Genomic DNA, 19421 nt, shown 5'->3' on the forward strand with positions numbered 1-19421 from the left:
AGCAAAAATATTCCATTAATTAATATAAAAAAGAAAAATTCAAGATAAATATACTTTAAAAAATATTTTATAAGGAACAAAGGAAAAAAAACTGAAGAAAGTCTGCAAATTACTGAAGAAAACATTAAATAAGGGCTTTTCAACATATATACATATTATCCACTTTTTGTGATTTAAACACACCTTTTAAACACATTTAAAAGATAAATAAACAAGAGAAGTATCAAAAGGTTTTTTTTTGAAAAAAATTGACTTTATTTTGATATTATATTGATCTATATTGCTTTTCAAAAAAGCAAAATATATTGATCATTACACTCTGGAGAACGATAGAATAGAGTCGTGCATTGAAGATAAATCTTGTCGTCTTGGGGGGAGTTTGGAGGATCATCGTTCTTGTGACTTTATATTAGATAGACCTAGTAAAAAGGCTCGAATTTTATCAGACAGTTATTCTTTTAATATGAAACAAGAGAATTCTATTGTAGATAGCTATAATAATTCACCTTATCGTAATCATATTGCTGAAAGGGTGGACTATGATTTAGTTATGAGTGATATATATAATGAAAAAAATCAACTTCAAAGTAATTCTATTGAAAAAGAAGAAATCGTAAGATTAATTTTACAAACTCTTAAAGACTTTGGATACAAGTATATTTTTTAAGAAAATACATAAATTACTTACTAATTAAAATATTAGTTCTTCTGTCTCTCATTTAGAACATGAATCTGGTTTTTCGATTGAATCTTCACATGTTTTACAATTTAAAGAATCCATCATTTCCGGGGATTGGAAGCGTGCAGAAGAACTTCTTAATTCATTTTTTATGCACCAATCAGAACTTCCTACGGTATCATTTTTTTTTTAACATCAATAATACATTTTAATATTTATAGAATATTTTATTTTATCTTAGACAACAAAAGTTTTTAGAACTTTTAGAAATAAAAAAAGTTCCAGAAGCATTAGTAGTTTTAAGAGAAGAACTTACTCCGCTTAACTATAATAAAGAAAGATTACATTTCCTTACTAGGTACGCTCTTTTATAATACCTATGTCTTTTAATTATTTAAAGTCTAATTATGTCTTCTTCTGTTGAAGATCTCAGAACAAGAGCTTCATGGGAAGGCGCAAATGGAGGTTCACGACAAAAACTTCTCAAAAAAGTTTCAAGTATACTTACTTATTTTTAAAATATCGTTTCTGAATTTAATTATAAGAATATATATCTCCCACTCTAATAATTCCTGAAAAAAGGCTTATGAAGCTTTTAATCCAAGCTAGAAATTATCAAATATCACAATGTTTATATCATACAAATTCTAATTTTTCATCATTACTTTCAGATCATCATTGCGAAAAGGATCAATTCCCTAATACTGTTATTAAGATTCTAAGAGACCATACAGATGAAGTATGGTGTACTCGATTTTCACATAATGGAAAATACTTAGCATCTGCTTCAAAAGATTCTACTGCTATTATTTGGAATCTTCAGGTACTTAGATTATTTGTTTTTTTTTTTCATTATTTTAGACCTATAAACCTTTATACGTATTAAAAGAGCATGAAAAACCGGTTATATACGTGGATTGGTCACCTAGTGACGAGCTAATCTTGACATGTGGTCAAGACCATATGGCAAAATTATGGGACGTTAGAGTAATTATATAATAAAATTTTTAAAAATAAAACTTATTTTTTACTAGTCTGGTATTTGTATAAGAACAATAACACATCATAAAGATTTTGTAACATCATGTTCATGGCTCCCCGATGAATCAGGGTTTATCACTGCTAGTTTAGATATGGATGTTATTCTTTGGAATATTGACGGGATAATAATTCATCAATGGAAAGGTTCAAGAGTTTATGATCTTGCAGTGACACCAGATGGGAAAAAATTTATAGCAGGAGGAACAGAGAAGATGCTTCATGTTTATAATCTTTTAAATAGAACTCTTGAATTTAGTTTTTTAATGCAGAGTGATTTAACATGTATTAGTATTTCGAAAGACTCAAAATTTGCAATTATAAATGTATCATCACAGGTATATATTTAACAAATATATATTAAAAATTAAATATATTTTTTTAGGAAGTTTATTTATGGGATCTAGAAAAGATGCAAGTTGTTAAAAAATATGCTGGTCAACATCAAGGCAATTATATAATACGATCGTGTTTTGGAGGTGCTCAAGAAAATTTTATTTTAAGTGGAAGCGAAGGTTTAAAAAATTTTACATATTTTTTTCTTCTAAATTAATTGTTATACTAGATTCTCAAGTTTACGTATGGCATAGAGAAAATGGTTCCCTAATTGAAACCCTTAAAAGTCATAAGGGTACTGTAAATTCTGTTTCATGGAGCCCTGTTAATCCTGTAATGTTTGCATCTGCAGGAGATGATCATACTGTTAGAATGTAAAAAAACATTTATTCATTGAAAAATACTTAAATATTTAGATGGGCCAAATCTTCTACTTTATCAAAAAATAACATTACTGATGATGTATTCTTGGATTAATTTAAAAAAAATTCAAGATATATCTTTGTTTTAATACATAAAACTAATGCATTCATTATATTTTTACAATTCACTGTATTTTTTTGGTGTTCCTATATTTAAAATTCAATTTCTAAAACTTAGAAATAATATTATACTATTCTTAAATTATTACAACTAATTGTAGATAATATTGACTTAATGGAAAAATTATATATTAGTCTTTATTTCCAATATTTTCAGTTCATCATCTATACGTTTAAATTGCCATGACCATCTTATATTATAAAGAAAAGGTCTAAGATCATATCTATTATCATCTAAACTACAAGACCCAGTATGACATGCTGGTGTTAATATCGTCATTTTATGTCTATTAACAGAATAATAAAACCATAAACGTTTAACTTTTTCAGCAATCTAATTCTATAAATAAAATAAAATCTTAAATTAGGAAATATTACAATTTTAGGCGGTAAATTGTTCTTCCACTTGTAGAAGAGTTTTAGGAACATACTATATGGTCCACATTTATTAATTTTTCGAAGTTTACCAAAAATATTTAACTCATCATAAGTAAAACCCATATCGACCTTGAAAATTAAAATAATACATTACAAAATTAAATAAATACTTCATCTAACTGGGTATATTCTTCAGAAAAAGGTTCAAGCTCTGCACTAGGCTTAGCAAGTAAAAATTCTTGAAGTAAAGGCAATTTGAAATTATCATGAACAAATTTAATAAATCGATTAAGATCAGTTTTAGAAATAGTACCAATAGGATTAATATCCGCACTCTTAAACTAAATTAGCTTTATTATAAATTCAGGAACAACACTAACAGAACAATCATATTTCGTAAAATATCCTCTTAAACTTTTAAAATTAAGTTAACAAAAATTATATATTAAATATAACTTACCATTCATCTAAATTTGTAGATCCAAGAACAAGAAGTGAGCCTGACTTTCCTCTTGCCCATGGAAGTAATTGTGAAAAAAAATAACTAAGAACCATACGAAAACGGGCCTAAAGAGATTAAAATTTTCTATTGAAAAAATAACATTATAAACACCTGAAGGTTTTGTAAGGCTATATTTTCACAATCGGTTCCTCCATGTAGCTTAAATTTAACTTGTTTTCCTGTAACATAAGAAAATATTTGTAATGCTGCTTTAACAAGATTATCCATATTTAGGTCAATATGATAACTCCCAATTGCATTTGAGAGTTCTTTTGACCTTCTTTTTGTCTCAAAACTAGAATTTTCAGTACTCATATATGAAGTATAAAAGATTTCTCTAAAATAATAAATTAATTTATAAAAATAGACAGAATCTACCTTGCAAGCTCTTCTGGAGTTTCTGGAAAACGCTTAAAATGTTTAGGTCCTCCTAATATTTTACAAAGGTCATCCAAAACTTGACTATCTATTATAATTAATTAACTATAATTACAAAATAAATAAATTCAAACTTTTATCTTTTAAAGCATCAATAACTTTTTTGCACATAATATATACAGTAAGAGCTGTAGCACAACTATCGGATCCACCACTTAACGCCAAAAAGAATCCATTATTGTTTGACTTTCTAAGATAATCCCAAAGCCAGCATGCGTGAGAAAAACTTAATTGTTAGTTAAAATATAAAAATACAAATTCTTACGCAATTTCTTCTTCTATAGAATAATATTTAGGAACTATAGGAGAAACTGGTATTATATTTTTTGCGTTTAACTCAAATATACTTTTTGATAAAGTTTTAGAACAATAAATTTTATTATATGAAGAAATATTCAAAGACTGGATCCCTTGACAAATACCATTTCTATAATTTCTAACGTCCTCCAAATCAATAGTTGCAGAGATAACATCCTTTTCCAGAAGATATAAGTTATATTTTTTTATTGTTTTTTAAATATTACCACATCATTAAGCGAAAATTGCGGTCCTTGTGCCACAATAGAACCATTTACAATAATCATAGCAGAACCATCATAATATAATCTATCACCATCACATCCTTGTTGATTTGCATATAAATAAATGCCACCTGACTTTATCTAAATGAGACAAAAAACATAAAATATATTTACAAACTTTCGACATAGCTTCTTGAATAAGATTTATTCTAGTATTGATCTTCCCAAGCTCATGATGGCTTCCACTTGAATTGCAGATTATTTCAACACCATTTAATGCAAGATCAATGTGAGGACTAAAGATTAATTTTTATTATATTTACAAATAACGTTTTACCTTGAAGATGTAAATAATTCTTCGCACATTTCACAACCTATAGACGTATCTTGTGTAACTATAATTGAGTCTCCTATAGGGACTGTTTTCTTAAATCATATAGAGAATTATATATTTATATACATATACATACTTGACCAGTAATAGAAGAAACAATCTCAGGAAGACAAAAATTATCTGTAAACATCTTTCTGCTCCAATTTGAAAAATATCTCATCTCTCTATAGTTTCCATTATTAGCAAGACATAATTTTGGGCGAATTAAAAGAATTTTTTTATTATAAATAATAACTCGACAATTATATCTCATGCCTTGATATATAATAGGCCTTTATATTAGATATAAAACAAGCTTGTAAATGTTTCCTACATTCCCAAATCAACAATTATATCATTTATGTCATCTGAATCAAGTATTTGGCATAACATTTCCCATGAATGTGTATAGGTATCATTTTCCAAAAAATGATCTAAGAAAAGATAAAAAACAATGCCCAATTTGCATGCCAATACCATAACATCCATAACCACTAAAAAGTTTAAAAAACTAAACTATTTAAACGTAAATCATTACGTTATTTCAAGTTCAGGTCCAATACGAAGAACAGCACCCTGTTTTTTTGCTTCAATAATACTTTTTATAATTCTATTACAATTTCCTTCGAAATCTAATGCCCATTGATTTAAAGAACTATATCAAAATCTCAAAAACATTTTTTAATAAAATATTAATTTACCATGTAGCCACTGTTATAAAACGATTCATTCAGAGTAGAGTTAATTTTGAAAAACTAATGTTAAAACAAAGATAAAGTCTAAACTAAAAATAACAGAAAAAGGATTTAAAAAAAAGACCTGAAAAAACCAACTTCAAAAATTAATCGTTAATAATAGATATTTTAATGAAAAAATACAAATTGTTATCTATATAAGAATGTTTAGTGTACAATTACACTAAATATAATGATTATGTTATTTAAGATGTATACTTTTAAATAAAAAATAAAATGTTTGTTTTTTAAAATATGATATTAAGATATTTATAATTTTTATTAAAAAAAAGATTAAATGTACTATAAACATAGTCAAATAAACAATTATTTCAATAATTTCTTCGTTTTCTTACTATATTTTTATAGTTTATTCAAAATTATTTAACTATAAGACAGCCATCCTCTCCAAAAATACCATTTAATCCAGTATAAACCCAATTATCAGTGTCTTTAAAAGTAACAGACAGTCCTCGTGCAAATATCTTTAAATATTAACTGAGAAAAAAAAATAGAAAAAATATACATGTCCACTTGTTAATTCAAACTCATTTTCAGAATTTAAATTAACAATTTTGACTTCCAAAGTAGATGAAGGTGGACCAAAATGAACTTTATGGCGATAATCATTAGGATTAGTAGATGAAATAGGACCAAAAATCCTATTACAACATAAAGAACGTGTAATTTTAGTACCAAGTCCTGCTTGAATTGTTCTAATTTGTGATATATCTAAGTCAGTGAAATTCTCAAAAGTATAACTTGTAAGCAAAAGTTTCAATTTATTAGTTATTCCAAGCGATTTATATATGAATGGGATTCCTTTAGAAATTCTTCCATTATTTAAAGAAGAAATAGACCATTTGTACCAAAAACTAAATATTGAAGAATTTAAATATGAGTCGATTTTATTAGCTAAATATAAAATAGTTTCAGATGGTCTTTAAAAGTATAAGCATATAAATATATAATAATATAATATATAGCTTACACTAAAAGTATTGTCGGAAACAAATTATGGCATATGGAATCAGAAATATTCAAAAATTCTGATTTAAAAATAATACTAGAACCTAAACAATTAGTTTTTTTTAAAAAAAGAATCGTATACCAGCTACAAAAGTACTATAAAGAACAATCCGAGAAAAATTATCTAAATATGGAATAGTTGATTGAAAAATATCTTTATCTGTAAATTCACATTTTTCTAAAATATCATTTTTTAATCCAATATACGCAGAAATAAAATTCTAAATTTATTAGAAATGTAATAAAATAAATAAAATACATACAAGATGAGAAAACTCTGATATTGTAAACTTTCTATTTTTTTCAATATTTACAAACATAATCAAAGTATCTTGTACTGTATTAAATATTTTTTCAAAATATAGATTTTCAGAGTTACAAATATTATCCCAAATTTTTATTGTAGGATCAATATTTTCTAAGGTTAAATAATTACTTTGCTTTGTAACAAGAATAATTTCAGAAATCATTCTAATTTTTTTCAAATCATTTAACGAGAATATATTATCAGAAATAATTAATAAATCTGGTTTAACAGTACAAATTATTTCCATAAAAAAAGAAAAATCGATATTTTCCAAGACAGGTATAACTACAAGAGTTAATCCTGAAAAATGAGCTGCTATTTTTAATTAAATATTTCTCAATATTCACAAATATTAGTTATACTACCTATGCTTGCAATAAAGTTTTCTAATGTGTTTGGCAAAAAAACAGCAAGTTTTTTTATGTTTGAACAAAAATTAAAAATATAACTTTGAAAAGATAATATCTTTTTTTTTAAATCATCTTTAATATGTTAGTATAAAAAATATCATTTATCAAAAAACCATAAGAAAACTAATAAAAGCATAAGTATTGAATACTAAATGAAGACATACCTCATGTATTTCTTTTCCAAATACAGAATATATTTTTGACTTGGATTTTTTGTTCAAGCCTTCTTGAAGAATATCTCTTAAAATTTTATAATAAGTTGTTTCAAAGTAAAATATCTTTTCTTTCAAAAAAAATAAATCAGAAGGAATAATCCTATTCTTATATATTGCAGATTCTCCAGAATTACGAAAATGAGAAAAAGATGACTGATATTCTAATAAATACGGAGAAATATCAGGATATCTATTGAAAAAAGATAAGAAAAGAGTGACTGTAATTAAAAATAAAAGAATATAAGAAATAGAATCCATAAAAACAAACACCTTTCTTTATATAAAAAAGCATGCAGAAACGAATTGCCGATTTCTTTTATTTAGATTTTATTTTAATTAATTCTTTAGATATTAAAAAAGAACTTCATGAAAATAACACCAAAATAAGCGGGAAAAAAGATTAATCAATAAAATTGTCAATAGAAAAACAGATTCCTTAATATTAATTAAAATTTTGCAATAATTATTCTCTTTTTACCAATAAAAAGATTTCTAGCAAAATAACGACGTTGACTATCTTTAATGTTACGTAACTGATAAATTTAAAGGTTTTTAGAAAATAAATGTGTTAATTTCTAAAATTTTACAGATAAAAAAAGATAAAAAAACGGTAAAAGATGAATTCTCCTACTGAAAAATATAGAAAAGAATCATCATATGATTCTCTGTTTTTAAATTCAACTTTTACACAAAATTTATATGACAAATCTCCACAATCTTTAAATCAAAAAAGAATAAAAGACTCATTAAATTTAATAGACACAAAGACTTATAAATCACCTTTATCTTCAGAAATTTATAGGAATTGGTCTCCTGAAGTTAAAAATACTGTAGAATCTACCTCAAATACAGATCTTCATACGCCTTTATCTTTTCCTTTATTAGAAGCACAAAAAAATACAACACAGAAGCTTCCTATAGGATTTTGGAGGCATCCATCACTGGATATAATTTTTAAGCGTATTAGAAAAGCAGGTGTTAAAGAAGAAACACTAAAAAGACTAATTGTTAACATATTAGCAATTATTGTTATTCATTGGGTTAAAAACTATATTAATAAAAGGTATATGCTCTGTACCCCTAACTAATTATTTACATGTTTTCGAGATTTTTGGGAATTTATTTAAAACAATTTATTAGTCTTAAAATATATTTGAAATATTTCAGTAAATATTTATTTATTCTATATATACTTTATAACAGATGCTAGATGTATTTATTCATATTATTTTACTTTACAATATTTTTGAAGCAGTGTTAAGATTTATTCGGCCAAAAGATACATTTTTAGATCTTTCATTAACACCCATACAAAGGAAATTATTTGGGCTTGATCCTGATGGTCTTTACTTTTTAAGCAATTATTGCAGTTAAAACTAACTGTAGTTTCTAGTTTTCACTTCATCCCCACCAAATAATAGTATTACTCCTCCAAGATATACAAAAAGCTCTCCACAGGTTTGCTTTTTTTCTCATTTTTATATTCATATTGAAACTACAATTAGAGCCGACAATCACCACGCCTCTCCCCACAGCAGATTACGCCATATAATGAAGGCTCCCAAACATCACGTTCTAATAGTGAAACAAAAAACCCTTCAAAACCCTCGCCACTTCGAAATGAATTATCTCCAACGTTTACAAACTTAAATACGTTGCCAACAGGTTTTTCAAATAAAAACCTTCGAGATAGAGCACCATTTATGTCAAACCCTCGATACTTAAATAAACGATATTCATTGGTAAATTACTCATATTTTTCTATTTATTTTAATTATTATAGGATAATTTTTCTCCGTAGAATATGAACGGAGTAATAGAATGTTTAATATGACTTGCTCTGTTTTTCTTTGTTTTTTATTATATTTTCAACAGGTCCAGGGTTATGTTTAGGTTGTCTTAAATAATATAATTTTGCCCTACGAATTCTTCCCAATGCCCCTCTTAGCAATACTTTTATACTTTTAATTGTTGGGCTATAAAGATTAAACTGAATTTCTACTCCTGTTTTCATAATTTGATTGCGAAGACGGAAACTTGTGTCTACGCCTTTTCTACGAATAGCTATTATATAACCAGAGAAAGTTGATACATTTGTCTTATTTGGAAGTGAATTGTATGTCTCTACTTGCAAAATATCACCTGGTTTAACAGAGTATGGTGATTTTTTCGAAAAAAGAAGTGTCCTTTCATGAGTAGGATCTAATGTTTGAATTTGAGCCTGTTGAACTTTTTCTAATGCATTTCCTTTAAAAAGAGGTGGCAATTCTTGAAAAATAGGAATCTCTTTTAACTTATCTTTTTTTTTTTATTATAATAAATTAAACAGTATTTAAAACATACCTTTTTTTGAAACTAAAGTATAAAATCTAGAAAAACAAAAAAAAGTATTTCTTATGTCTTTTTTTGAAAATCTAGATATAAAAACATTACTATAAACACAATTTGTTCTTATTAAAAGCATTAATAATTTTTAAAAATTTTTAAAATTCAAAGACTTAATCGACGAAAACTTTATATCAAACTTATTTTTTAACGCCATATTTATTAACAACTTTTCCATCAGGAATTGCAAATAATACAAGACCTTTTCCTTCAGAATCACATGGCTGATCACAAATGAAATATCCTTTTCTTTCTAGTTGAATAATGTCTGATTTACAAAGATTCAAAAAGTTTCTATCAACCTTTATTTTTGAGTGGAACTCAGTACAAGGTGTTAAAAAATCTTCAAGAAGATCATTTTCTTCTAATTTATCCTTCGTAATTAAATAATCAAAATCAACACACTCAGCGTCAATAAGATCAGAAAGATCAGCTAACCATGTAATTTTTTTTTCTGTTGCTTTAAAATCACCTTCAAGATGAAGTTCCATTTTAATTGATTCAACAAAGCCATGACTATTTTTAGATATTTCTTTTATAATTGCATTTCCCCAATCCATAAGCGTAATCTAATTGTTTAAATAATAAAAAAACCATGAGGAATACTACCTCTTCATTATCTTTGAAGGTTAAAGCGTCGTCTTGATCAAGTAGAATGAATTTATAAAATGCTGTTTTCTTTGTACCAATTTGGGAATTTTTTTTATGTTTAGGCTTTTCTTCAATATATACAGTATCTGGCCCGTTAAGTAAAGTAACTTTTACACTATACCATATTAGAATTTTTAAGACATATTTGTAAATATTCACATATTTTTTAAATTTACTGAAGCATAACGAGGCGCGACAGGATCAATTACTTTTTTGTTAACAGCCCAAAGACTTGACCAATCTAAGTTAAGAACATTTTTTGATGGGCCTTGGCTAATTATATACTGCTTCAACGCCTGAATAGTCATTCCTCTACGTCTAATACCAAGAATTGTTGGCATTCTTGGGTCATCCCTAAATCATTTATATTAAAAAATTTCTAAATATTTTATAAAAATATACCATCCCCAAACTTTCCCACTATCTACAAGTTGCTGTAACTTTCTTTTACTAAGTAATGTACGAACAAAATTAATTTTACTAAATTCCCATAAATAAACTTTTCGAAGTTTAAGAGTTTTAATCATCCATTGATATTGAGCATCTCTATCTTTATATTCATTTGTTCTTAACGCATGAGTTACACCTTGAATACTATCGACAATAGGACAACAGAAATCATAAGTTGGATAAACTTTCCAAGTAGTTCCAGTTTTATGATGAGGTGTTAAATTACATCGATAAATAACAGGATCTCTTAAAGCTTTATTCGGACTATTTACTGATATTTTTGCACGAATAGTATTTAACAAGCCCTTATATGTAAGAATATAAATCTTAATTAAATAATACATACAATTTCAGTAGCTTTTGTCATTTGAGAAAATATTTCAAGATTTTCTTCTATGCTTCTGTTTCGTCTTTTACTTTCTATGCCATCCATTCTCTGAGCACGCATCTAAAGTATTAGCTTAATATAACTTTGTTTTATATTTACAGTATTTTTGTCTGTATCATCAGCATATGCGTTCCCATCTTTAATCATTTGTATACAAAAGTCATATGTTTTATCAAAATAGTCTGATGAAAATGTTATTTCATCACCCTTAATTCCCAATAACTCAAGATCTTTTAATATACCATCCTGAAATTCTGTCTTTTGTATTTATTAAAAAAAAATTTTAAATAATGAATAAGTTACCTTTTCTTTGCTTGGATTGGTATCATCAAAGCGTATAATTAGCTTTCCTTTATATTGCTTAGCAAAATATTCATTTAGAATTGCTGCTTTTGCATGACCTATTTATATTTTAGCAAACAACAGAGTATAGTTGATTATTTTAATACCAATATGTAAATATCCATTCGGTTCTGGAGGAAATCGTGTAACAACTTTGCCTTCAATTGCATCCTGAAGCCCAATATCGTAATTTGCGGTAGGTTTTTTTACTTTTGCACTAGATTTTTTCTAATTTTAAATTATCAGTGTCGACAAAATTAATTAAAAATAGTTACCTCAATTATTTCTTTCATTAATAATTGAATTGTTCTGCTAACAAAATCATCCAATTCAATTTCACGATACCACCGATTGAGATGAACATGGAGATTTTTTTTCAACAGTCCTTGAGCGTATACATTACTCCGTAAGGCTCCCCAAACTATCCAATCTGCAAAGGTTACTTGATCGCCAATTAACATTGTTTGAGAAGATAGATATTCATCCAAATATGTAAAAACAATATTTATATTCTTAAAATCTGAAAAATTAATTTCTTCTGAAGCATATTTGGCCCATTGGAGGATTTCTGATTCATTCTTTAATGGTTCTTTTAAATATTCTAAAAGTGTCTTTAAAATAGAAACTACACCATATAAATGAGGACCATCTTGAGTTTTTTGAAAAGATAAACTTTCTTTATTATCAGAATCTGAAATATATGTTTTATCTAAGTAGTTTATGTCAATTGAGTGACTAGATTGATTAATGAATCCTATAATAAGAAAAATACCTAAAAAATATCAGAAAAAAACAAAAAATACTTTGATTCATTTATATATATGTACTTGCCATAAGGTACAGGTGTTCCACGGACTGCAAAATGCAAACATGCTGGTTTTATGTTGATCATTGTCTTTTAACTATTTTTTAACGTTTGATCGAGAAGTTGGGAAGTTTCAACGATAATTTGCAAAATATATTTAGTTTATTTTCATTGAATGGGTGGCCAAGAATCAAAGTAAAACTAATATAAAGCTTTTATTCTATTAGGGAATACTGAACTTAAATTAGGATTCTTTTTCGCCGTGGAATTTTTCGTCTTTTTGAAGAAAATGTGAAGAATAAGATTAATATTCTTTATTTTGTGCTAATAAAGTGTTTAGAATATTCCTGTAGATGATGAATACTGGAAACAGGTTTATAATAGTAATATTTCATAATATCTCTATATTTATTGTCCAATAGTTTTGGGTCCTACCAGAATCAGTAGAAGATGTTTTTACACTTTTCTCTACGCAGGATATCTTACGTATTCGAAATCATGCAGAAAAGAACCTTGAAACACTGGTTTATGTTGTAGTATCGAAACTTATTTCTATCAAAGACGAAATAGGCCTTCCGGAAAGAAAGAAAGAAGCGTTAAATTGTCTTCGTATTATTACGAGGATTATGCCTTTTATTTATGAAAAAGAAGAAACAAGGATATGGGAGAATGAAACTTTTTGGAGTGTTAGATTTAGAGAAAAGCTATATAATCTGTATAAAAATGCAAATTCTACGTCTGGAAAATCCTCGCCTAGTAATGATGATATTAATTTTAAAGCACAACTTAAATATACACATATTATAAAAAATGATGAGTATGAACACGCAAAATATGAAAACAATTTGGACTATGAAATTCTGAAACCTCTTGCTGAAGAATTTTTGGATACACTTAATGATATGCTTTTTTTTACAGGATTTACGATTCCGCCAGAAGAAGGAGCTTGTCAAAAAGTTTTGTATTCTGTTTGGTAAAACTATTTAGTTCTATAAATCATAAATGTCTTATATTATATATAGGGAGCCTGGCATCGGCTATGCATCATCAGTAAAAATGATAACTGAGTTTGAATCAAATAAAATCGAAGTATTAAGATGTATTATTTCCATTGTTTCAAGATCAATGTACTTTTATTCATGTAAGTTTTTTATTATTATTTTAAAAAATTAAAAAAATAATTAGACAACCAAGAACCTAATTTATATATTATTTATCTTGTAACAAACCCAGATAGGAAAGTTGTCCTTAACCTTTTATGCTCTCTTATAAATACAGTATTTATTGTTTTCAAAATATTATGTATAATTTAATATTAATAGGTTATAAATTATAATCCAGCAAAATGGCAAATATTCTACAATCATATGATTTCGTTAAATTATAAACAACTACTTGTTTCGTATTGTATACAATTTTTATTGATTCTTCTTGATTATCAAATTCCTTCATTTCCATATATCGAAAAAGACCAAAATAATGAAATTCCTATAAATAAATATTCTTTATATTTTGGTATAATTTTGAATTTTAAAAAGATGTTTAATAGGTTTTAGGAAAATTGCATCGTACTAATGATATAGAATTTCTCTTTAATGGTATATATAAAATTTTGAACCAATTCATTGAAATTAATTCATCTTACTTTCCTGATATTGCTAAATCGGTAAAATATTCTCCTGAAATAATAATGTTACTTTGGAAGGTTTTTCAAATAAATAAAGTAATTTTTACTTAAATTTGAAATTTAACTTATAATGTATAGCATTTTAGAAATTATTTAATTAACAGTGAAAATGTTATGGACTATTTAGTTTTGTTATTGTGTTATTCTTTAGAACATAAAAGAGAATCGTCACACATTGGTCTAATACGAATTTGTCTTTTAATTGTACAATCATTGTCTACAGAACCGAGTTTTTATGAAAAGTTAAATGTAACTTTTAAAAATTACAAAAGTTTTCCTATAAGTGTAAAAATAACTTCTATTAAAGGAACTTATGTAGATTTTATTGTTATTGTACGGTTTTTTTATTTTTTTATTTTTTTTAACATTTATAGTCAATTTATATGCTTATTACAACATGCAAAAGTGTTTTAGCTCCTTTATATCCTTCTATGCTTTCAATTTTAGTGAATATTGGACCTTATATTCAAAATTTATCAGTTCTTTCATCTATAAAACTGATGCAATTATTTCATTCTTTTTCTTCTTCTAGCTTTTTATTAGCTAATGAAAATAATCATGTTTTATTGCAATATTTATTGGAACTATTTAACGCAATTGTTCAGAATGAAATGAAAAGTATATTTGATTATTATTCTTTAATAATATTTTAATTTTATTAGAAAATCTTCATTTCATATATGCGATATTAAGATCTTCAGAAAAATTTGAATTATTAAAAGATTTTACATTAGAAAAGACTCTTATAGAGATTGAAAAAAAACGTGAATTAAAAAGAAATGAATTAAATAACAGCGAAAAAAGAGACAAAATAATTGATAATACAGATTTAGAGAAAACACAAGTATCTGATACATTTCTTCAAGCTAATAATTCTAGCTTCAGTATTGACAATAATGAACTAGACAGTGAAGTAGATTATTTGGAAGATATTAACATATCTAAGAATTCTTCAAAAGATTCATTTCAACCATTAGTAGGAGCGTCTAATTCTAATTTTAAATTTCCTGGAATAAATTACGTTGTTTCTGAAAAAGTTAGAGAAAAACTGCCTGAGCATATCAATTTGCCTGTACAATATAAAAACATAAATGAATCATCTTTTAATATTCATAAATTTAATAGTACACTAGAAACAGATAAAAGTTTTCTACCAACAGAAAATTGGGTAATATTTTTATAATATACATATTTTTTTTTAATATTTTAGGTAAAATCATGGCATTCTTCTCTTAAACTTGATGCAATACTTGCTGTGTTAAAACAGTTGAAACCTAAAATAGATGATATAGCATCTTCAGCACTCAGTCCTGAGATTATTTTAGAAACTTTATCTTCATTAGATGTCGAACTTGATACAAAAACTTCTAAACTTAAATATTTCATTAAGAATGATCAAACTATTAATAAGATTGAAGGGTTATTATGGGGACATATTTATGTTTCTGAAACTAAATTTCTAGCTGGTGCCATTGGCATATGGACAGGTACATCTATCAAACTGTTCAAGATTCAAGAAACAAAACATTCTCCATCTTTGTTAAACCCTAAAGGTATTTTCTAACATTTTAAACATATAACTGAAAATTATAGGCGCAGTTGATGCAGTAGCAAAAACTGTAATCGATAAAGTAGGAAATTTGAATCTTTATACTAAAAAACAGTAAAAATCTATGAATAGATAAATAATGTAATTTTTTTCATTTAATGAAATTTTGAATTCTTTAAATACTTTTAATTTTAAACCTTAGTATTATTTTTTTGTTAAATTAACATCATTTACATATTTAATATAAAAAATTCTAAAAATTATTAAAATGTTTAAATATATTTTCTTTCTACATTTATTTTGCATGTTTATAACTTCAATTTCTTACTAATTTTGTTAATCGAATATTTTGTAAATTTCAATGATTTTTTTTAAAATTTCTTCAAAAAAAAATGGTTTTAGACTGAATTATATTCAAATATTAACTTTTTTTTTTTCATTTTTTTTATTTTTCATTCCATCATTATCAGTAGATCATAAGGCTTTTAAAACATGTGCTCAATCTTCATTTTGTAGACGTAATAGACATTTAGCAGATCAAAATAATTTAAGAGATAAATATATACTTGACGATTCCAAATTATCATTAAACAATGGATTGCTTGAAGCAATTGTTTTAAAAATATCTAAATCAGACATGCAAACTATTCATCTCCCATTATCTATTTCATTTTTAAAAACAGGTGTTGTTAGAGTCAAAATAGATGAATTGCAGCGTCAAATGGGAAATATTGATATACCAAACAATAGTAAGATTCGTAAGGAAAGATATAATGAAACAGAAAAATGGACAATTGCTTCAAATCTTCAGTTGGATGATATGGTTCAAAACTACTCAAGAGAATCAGGTGTAACAACTATAAAATATGGAAAAGACTACAAACTTGAATTAAGAATAACACATGATCCATTTAAAATTAGTTTTTATAGAAATGGAAATGCAGAAGTTTTATTTAATGAGCATGGATATCTAAATTTTGAACATTGGCGTCCTAAACCAATTGAATATTCAGATAATTATGAAGCTCCAGATCTTTATGGAATATGGGAAGAATCGTTTAATGGGATACATGATACAAAACCTCTGGGTACTATAGTTAACTTAGAATAATTTTATATTAATTGATATTAGGACCAGAATCAGTTGCTTTAGATATTACATTTGTAGATTACGAACATGTCTATGGAATACCAGAACATTCATCAAGTTTTTCTTTAAAAGAAACACGGTTGTATTTTTTTCTTTAAATCTATTAATTAACTATTTTTAGAGGCGAGAATAGAAGTTATGATGAACCATATCGGTTATTTAATACAGATGTTTTTGAATATGAATTAGATAGCTCAGCAACTTTGTATGGAAGCATTCCTTTTATGTATGCTCACAAAAAAAATTCAGGTGCTGCCATTTTTTGGATGAACCCAACAGATACTTGGATTGATATTGAAAAACAGAAGGTTTTTTGAAATGTATTTTAAATTTTCTTATTGTTTTAGTCAGATTTTCAGTTTTCAAAGAATGCAAATGTATCAACCAAGACTCATTGGATATCAGAAACTGGATTAATAGATATATTTGTTTTTTTAGATTCAGATTTTAAAAATATTTTTAAACATTATGGAGAATTAGTTGGATATACTGCTCTTCCAAATATTTTTTCACTTGGATATCATCAATCTCGTTGGAACTATTTTGGAGAAGACCATGTTTTTCAAGTTGATACTAATTTTGATAAACATAATATACCTTATGATGCTTTATGGCTCGATATAGAATACTCTCTTAATAGAGCATATTTTATTTGGGATGAAGATTATTTCCCTGTTCCTAGTAAAATACTAGAAAGACTTGATTTTAAAAAACGTCAGGTTTTTTTCTTTCCTTAATTTTTTTTGTTAATTTTAAAAGCTTATAATAATTGTAAATCCTCACATTAAAAAAGATGAAGACTATTTTGCCTATAAAGAGCTAAAAGAAAAAGAACTTTTTATAAGATCCTCGAATGGAGATGTTTATGAAGCTAAGTGCTGGCCAGGAGTTTCTATATGGGTAGATGTTATGTCAGAAGAAGCTGGTAAATGGTGGTCTGATAAATTTCAATATGAAGTTTTAAAGGTAAATATACAAATTATAATGAAGCTATCTAATGAAGAAGTCATCATTTTCTAACTTACATATTTGGAATGATATGAATGAGCCATCTGTATTTAATGGACCAGAGTTAACAATACATAAAGATGCTATACATCATGGAGGTTGGGAAAATAGAGCAATTCATAATCTATATGGATTTGTTGTACAATATTATACTTATTTAGGACTTTTAGAAAGATCACAAAAAAAAATACGGCCATTCATTTTATCAAGAGCATTCTGGGCTAGCACTCCACGTATAGGAGCTATCTGGATAGGTGATAATGAAGCATCATGGGAACATTTACGTGCTTCTATACCTGAAATACTCTCTTTAAATATCGCAGGAATGTCTTTTTCCGGAGGTAAAAGTTTTATTTTAAAAATTCTTTTTTTAATTTTCTAGCTGATGTTGGTGGTTTTTTTGGAAATCCTTCTAATGAATTATTAACACGTTGGTACCAAGCTGGGATTTTTTATCCTTTTTTTAGAGCACATTCTCATATTGATACTCGACTACGTGAACCTTGGACTGTCCCTGATCCATATAAATCAATTATACGTGACGCTATATGCATAAGATACCAACTTCTTCCAATATGGTATACTGCTTTTTTTCTTGCAAGTACTACAGGAATGCCAGTATTGAGGTTAAAAATATTAATGATTTATTATATTTTTTAATTGTCTTAGACCTCAGTTTTTTGAGTTTCCTGATGACGAAGAAAGCTTTTCAATTGATGACCAATACTTTTTAGGAAGTAGTGGGATTCTTGTTAAGCCCGTTACTGAGGAAGGTGCAACTCAAGTAAGTGTTTATTTTGCTGATAATGAGGTAAATGAATGATTAATTTTTAAAACTTATCATTTTATATAATACAAATTTAGCCTTACTATGATTATTATGATTTTTCTGTATATTATGGCAAAGGTTACAAAACAATTAATTCTCCTCTTGAGAAAATACCTATATTTATTCGTGGTGGTTCAGTTATTGTAAGACGTGATAGAATACGTCGTTCGTCCTTGTCAATGATGAACGATCCATTTACAGTTATTGTTGCTCTTGATAATAAAGTTATATGATTGAAAATTTAAATTTTTAATTAATATTTATAGGGAAATGCTCAAGGATCTTTATATTTAGATGATGGACAGTCTTTTGACAATCTCGAAGGGCTTTATTTTTATAAAAAGTTTGTTTTTTTCTCAGAAAACTCTACTTTTACTTCATATAATCTTCATGACTCTAATAATGCAAAAAAATATTCTGAAAAGTTAAAAAAAATTAGAATAGAAAAACTTATTATACTTGGAACAGACATTACCTTAAAAGCAGAAAACAGCGTAAAAATCATTCATGAAAAAAATACATGGAATGCAGATGCTATAATTAATACTTCGCATGATAAAAAAACAAAAGTAATAACTATCAGAGATCCAAAAATATATATTAGCGAAAACTGGCAAGTTTCATTATGAAATACTATGTAAAATACTATCAACTATTTAAAACTAAACAGTTTTT

General features: G+C 26.4%; 8 protein-coding genes across 8 annotated transcripts; 4 read left to right on the forward strand and 4 right to left on the reverse strand.

The window, feature by feature from the left end:
* Nucleotides 1–463: 463 nt before the first annotated feature.
* T551_00464 (uncharacterized protein) lies at nucleotides 464–2530 on the forward strand (the record flags this gene model as incomplete). The annotated part of the gene is made up of 10 exons (XM_018372730.1): nucleotides 464–654; nucleotides 704–854; nucleotides 901–1037; nucleotides 1080–1177; nucleotides 1225–1502; nucleotides 1541–1666; nucleotides 1714–2055; nucleotides 2103–2232; nucleotides 2283–2427; nucleotides 2470–2530. 10 exons carry the CDS (start codon nucleotides 464–466, stop codon nucleotides 2528–2530), a joined length of 1659 nt encoding a protein of 552 aa, XP_018231066.1.
* Nucleotides 2531–2719: 189 nt separating this feature from the next.
* T551_00465 (NAD+ synthetase) lies at nucleotides 2720–5537 on the reverse strand (the record flags this gene model as incomplete). The annotated part of the gene is made up of 17 exons (XM_018372731.1): nucleotides 2720–2929; nucleotides 2974–3102; nucleotides 3144–3308; nucleotides 3354–3387; nucleotides 3434–3540; nucleotides 3587–3812; nucleotides 3854–3941; nucleotides 3988–4139; nucleotides 4179–4387; nucleotides 4438–4569; nucleotides 4613–4730; nucleotides 4772–4860; nucleotides 4905–5100; nucleotides 5142–5241; nucleotides 5285–5301; nucleotides 5346–5462; nucleotides 5509–5537. The coding sequence occupies 17 exons, from the start codon at nucleotides 5535–5537 to the stop codon at nucleotides 2720–2722; spliced, it is 2118 nt and encodes a 705-aa protein (XP_018231067.1).
* A 384-nt stretch (nucleotides 5538–5921) lies between these two features.
* T551_00466 (uncharacterized protein) lies at nucleotides 5922–7760 on the reverse strand (the record flags this gene model as incomplete). Its single annotated transcript, XM_018372732.1, has 8 exons — nucleotides 5922–6026; nucleotides 6068–6482; nucleotides 6533–6614; nucleotides 6653–6791; nucleotides 6834–7192; nucleotides 7243–7359; nucleotides 7401–7410; nucleotides 7452–7760. 8 exons carry the CDS (start codon nucleotides 7758–7760, stop codon nucleotides 5922–5924), a joined length of 1536 nt encoding a protein of 511 aa, XP_018231068.1.
* Nucleotides 7761–8119: 359 nt separating this feature from the next.
* Nucleotides 8120–9303, forward strand: T551_00467 (uncharacterized protein; the record flags this gene model as incomplete). The annotated part of the gene is made up of 6 exons (XM_018372733.1): nucleotides 8120–8565; nucleotides 8610–8668; nucleotides 8713–8844; nucleotides 8896–8960; nucleotides 9008–9244; nucleotides 9286–9303. The coding sequence occupies 6 exons, from the start codon at nucleotides 8120–8122 to the stop codon at nucleotides 9301–9303; spliced, it is 957 nt and encodes a 318-aa protein (XP_018231069.1).
* A 24-nt stretch (nucleotides 9304–9327) lies between these two features.
* T551_00468 (ribosomal protein L19) lies at nucleotides 9328–9966 on the reverse strand (the record flags this gene model as incomplete). Its single annotated transcript, XM_018372734.1, has 2 exons — nucleotides 9328–9800; nucleotides 9846–9966. 2 exons carry the CDS (start codon nucleotides 9964–9966, stop codon nucleotides 9328–9330), a joined length of 594 nt encoding a protein of 197 aa, XP_018231070.1.
* Nucleotides 9967–10027: 61 nt separating this feature from the next.
* Nucleotides 10028–12531, reverse strand: T551_00469 (glutamate-tRNA ligase; the record flags this gene model as incomplete). The annotated part of the gene is made up of 10 exons (XM_018372735.1): nucleotides 10028–10456; nucleotides 10497–10653; nucleotides 10698–10892; nucleotides 10941–11293; nucleotides 11335–11436; nucleotides 11476–11634; nucleotides 11680–11777; nucleotides 11826–11946; nucleotides 11994–12490; nucleotides 12522–12531. 10 exons carry the CDS (start codon nucleotides 12529–12531, stop codon nucleotides 10028–10030), a joined length of 2121 nt encoding a protein of 706 aa, XP_018231071.1.
* Nucleotides 12532–12698: 167 nt separating this feature from the next.
* Nucleotides 12699–15877, forward strand: T551_00470 (uncharacterized protein; the record flags this gene model as incomplete). The annotated part of the gene is made up of 13 exons (XM_018372736.1): nucleotides 12699–12718; nucleotides 12772–12814; nucleotides 12864–12896; nucleotides 12946–13496; nucleotides 13546–13664; nucleotides 13709–13800; nucleotides 13846–14038; nucleotides 14080–14246; nucleotides 14289–14543; nucleotides 14585–14828; nucleotides 14873–15378; nucleotides 15421–15763; nucleotides 15804–15877. The coding sequence occupies 13 exons, from the start codon at nucleotides 12699–12701 to the stop codon at nucleotides 15875–15877; spliced, it is 2640 nt and encodes an 879-aa protein (XP_018231072.1).
* A 243-nt stretch (nucleotides 15878–16120) lies between these two features.
* On the forward strand, nucleotides 16121–19375 carry T551_00471 (glucan 1,3-alpha-glucosidase ROT2; the record flags this gene model as incomplete). The annotated part of the gene is made up of 11 exons (XM_018372737.1): nucleotides 16121–16154; nucleotides 16230–16847; nucleotides 16892–16991; nucleotides 17031–17217; nucleotides 17257–17628; nucleotides 17669–17875; nucleotides 17913–18258; nucleotides 18300–18543; nucleotides 18587–18728; nucleotides 18782–18970; nucleotides 19013–19375. The coding sequence occupies 11 exons, from the start codon at nucleotides 16121–16123 to the stop codon at nucleotides 19373–19375; spliced, it is 2802 nt and encodes a 933-aa protein (XP_018231073.1).
* Nucleotides 19376–19421: the final 46 nt, after the last annotated feature.

The sequence above is a fragment of the Pneumocystis jirovecii genome, assembly GCF_001477535.1.
Source record: "Pneumocystis jirovecii RU7 chromosome Unknown supercont1.2, whole genome shotgun sequence".
In the NCBI taxonomy this organism is placed as follows: Eukaryota; Fungi; Ascomycota; class Pneumocystomycetes; order Pneumocystales; family Pneumocystaceae; genus Pneumocystis; species Pneumocystis jirovecii.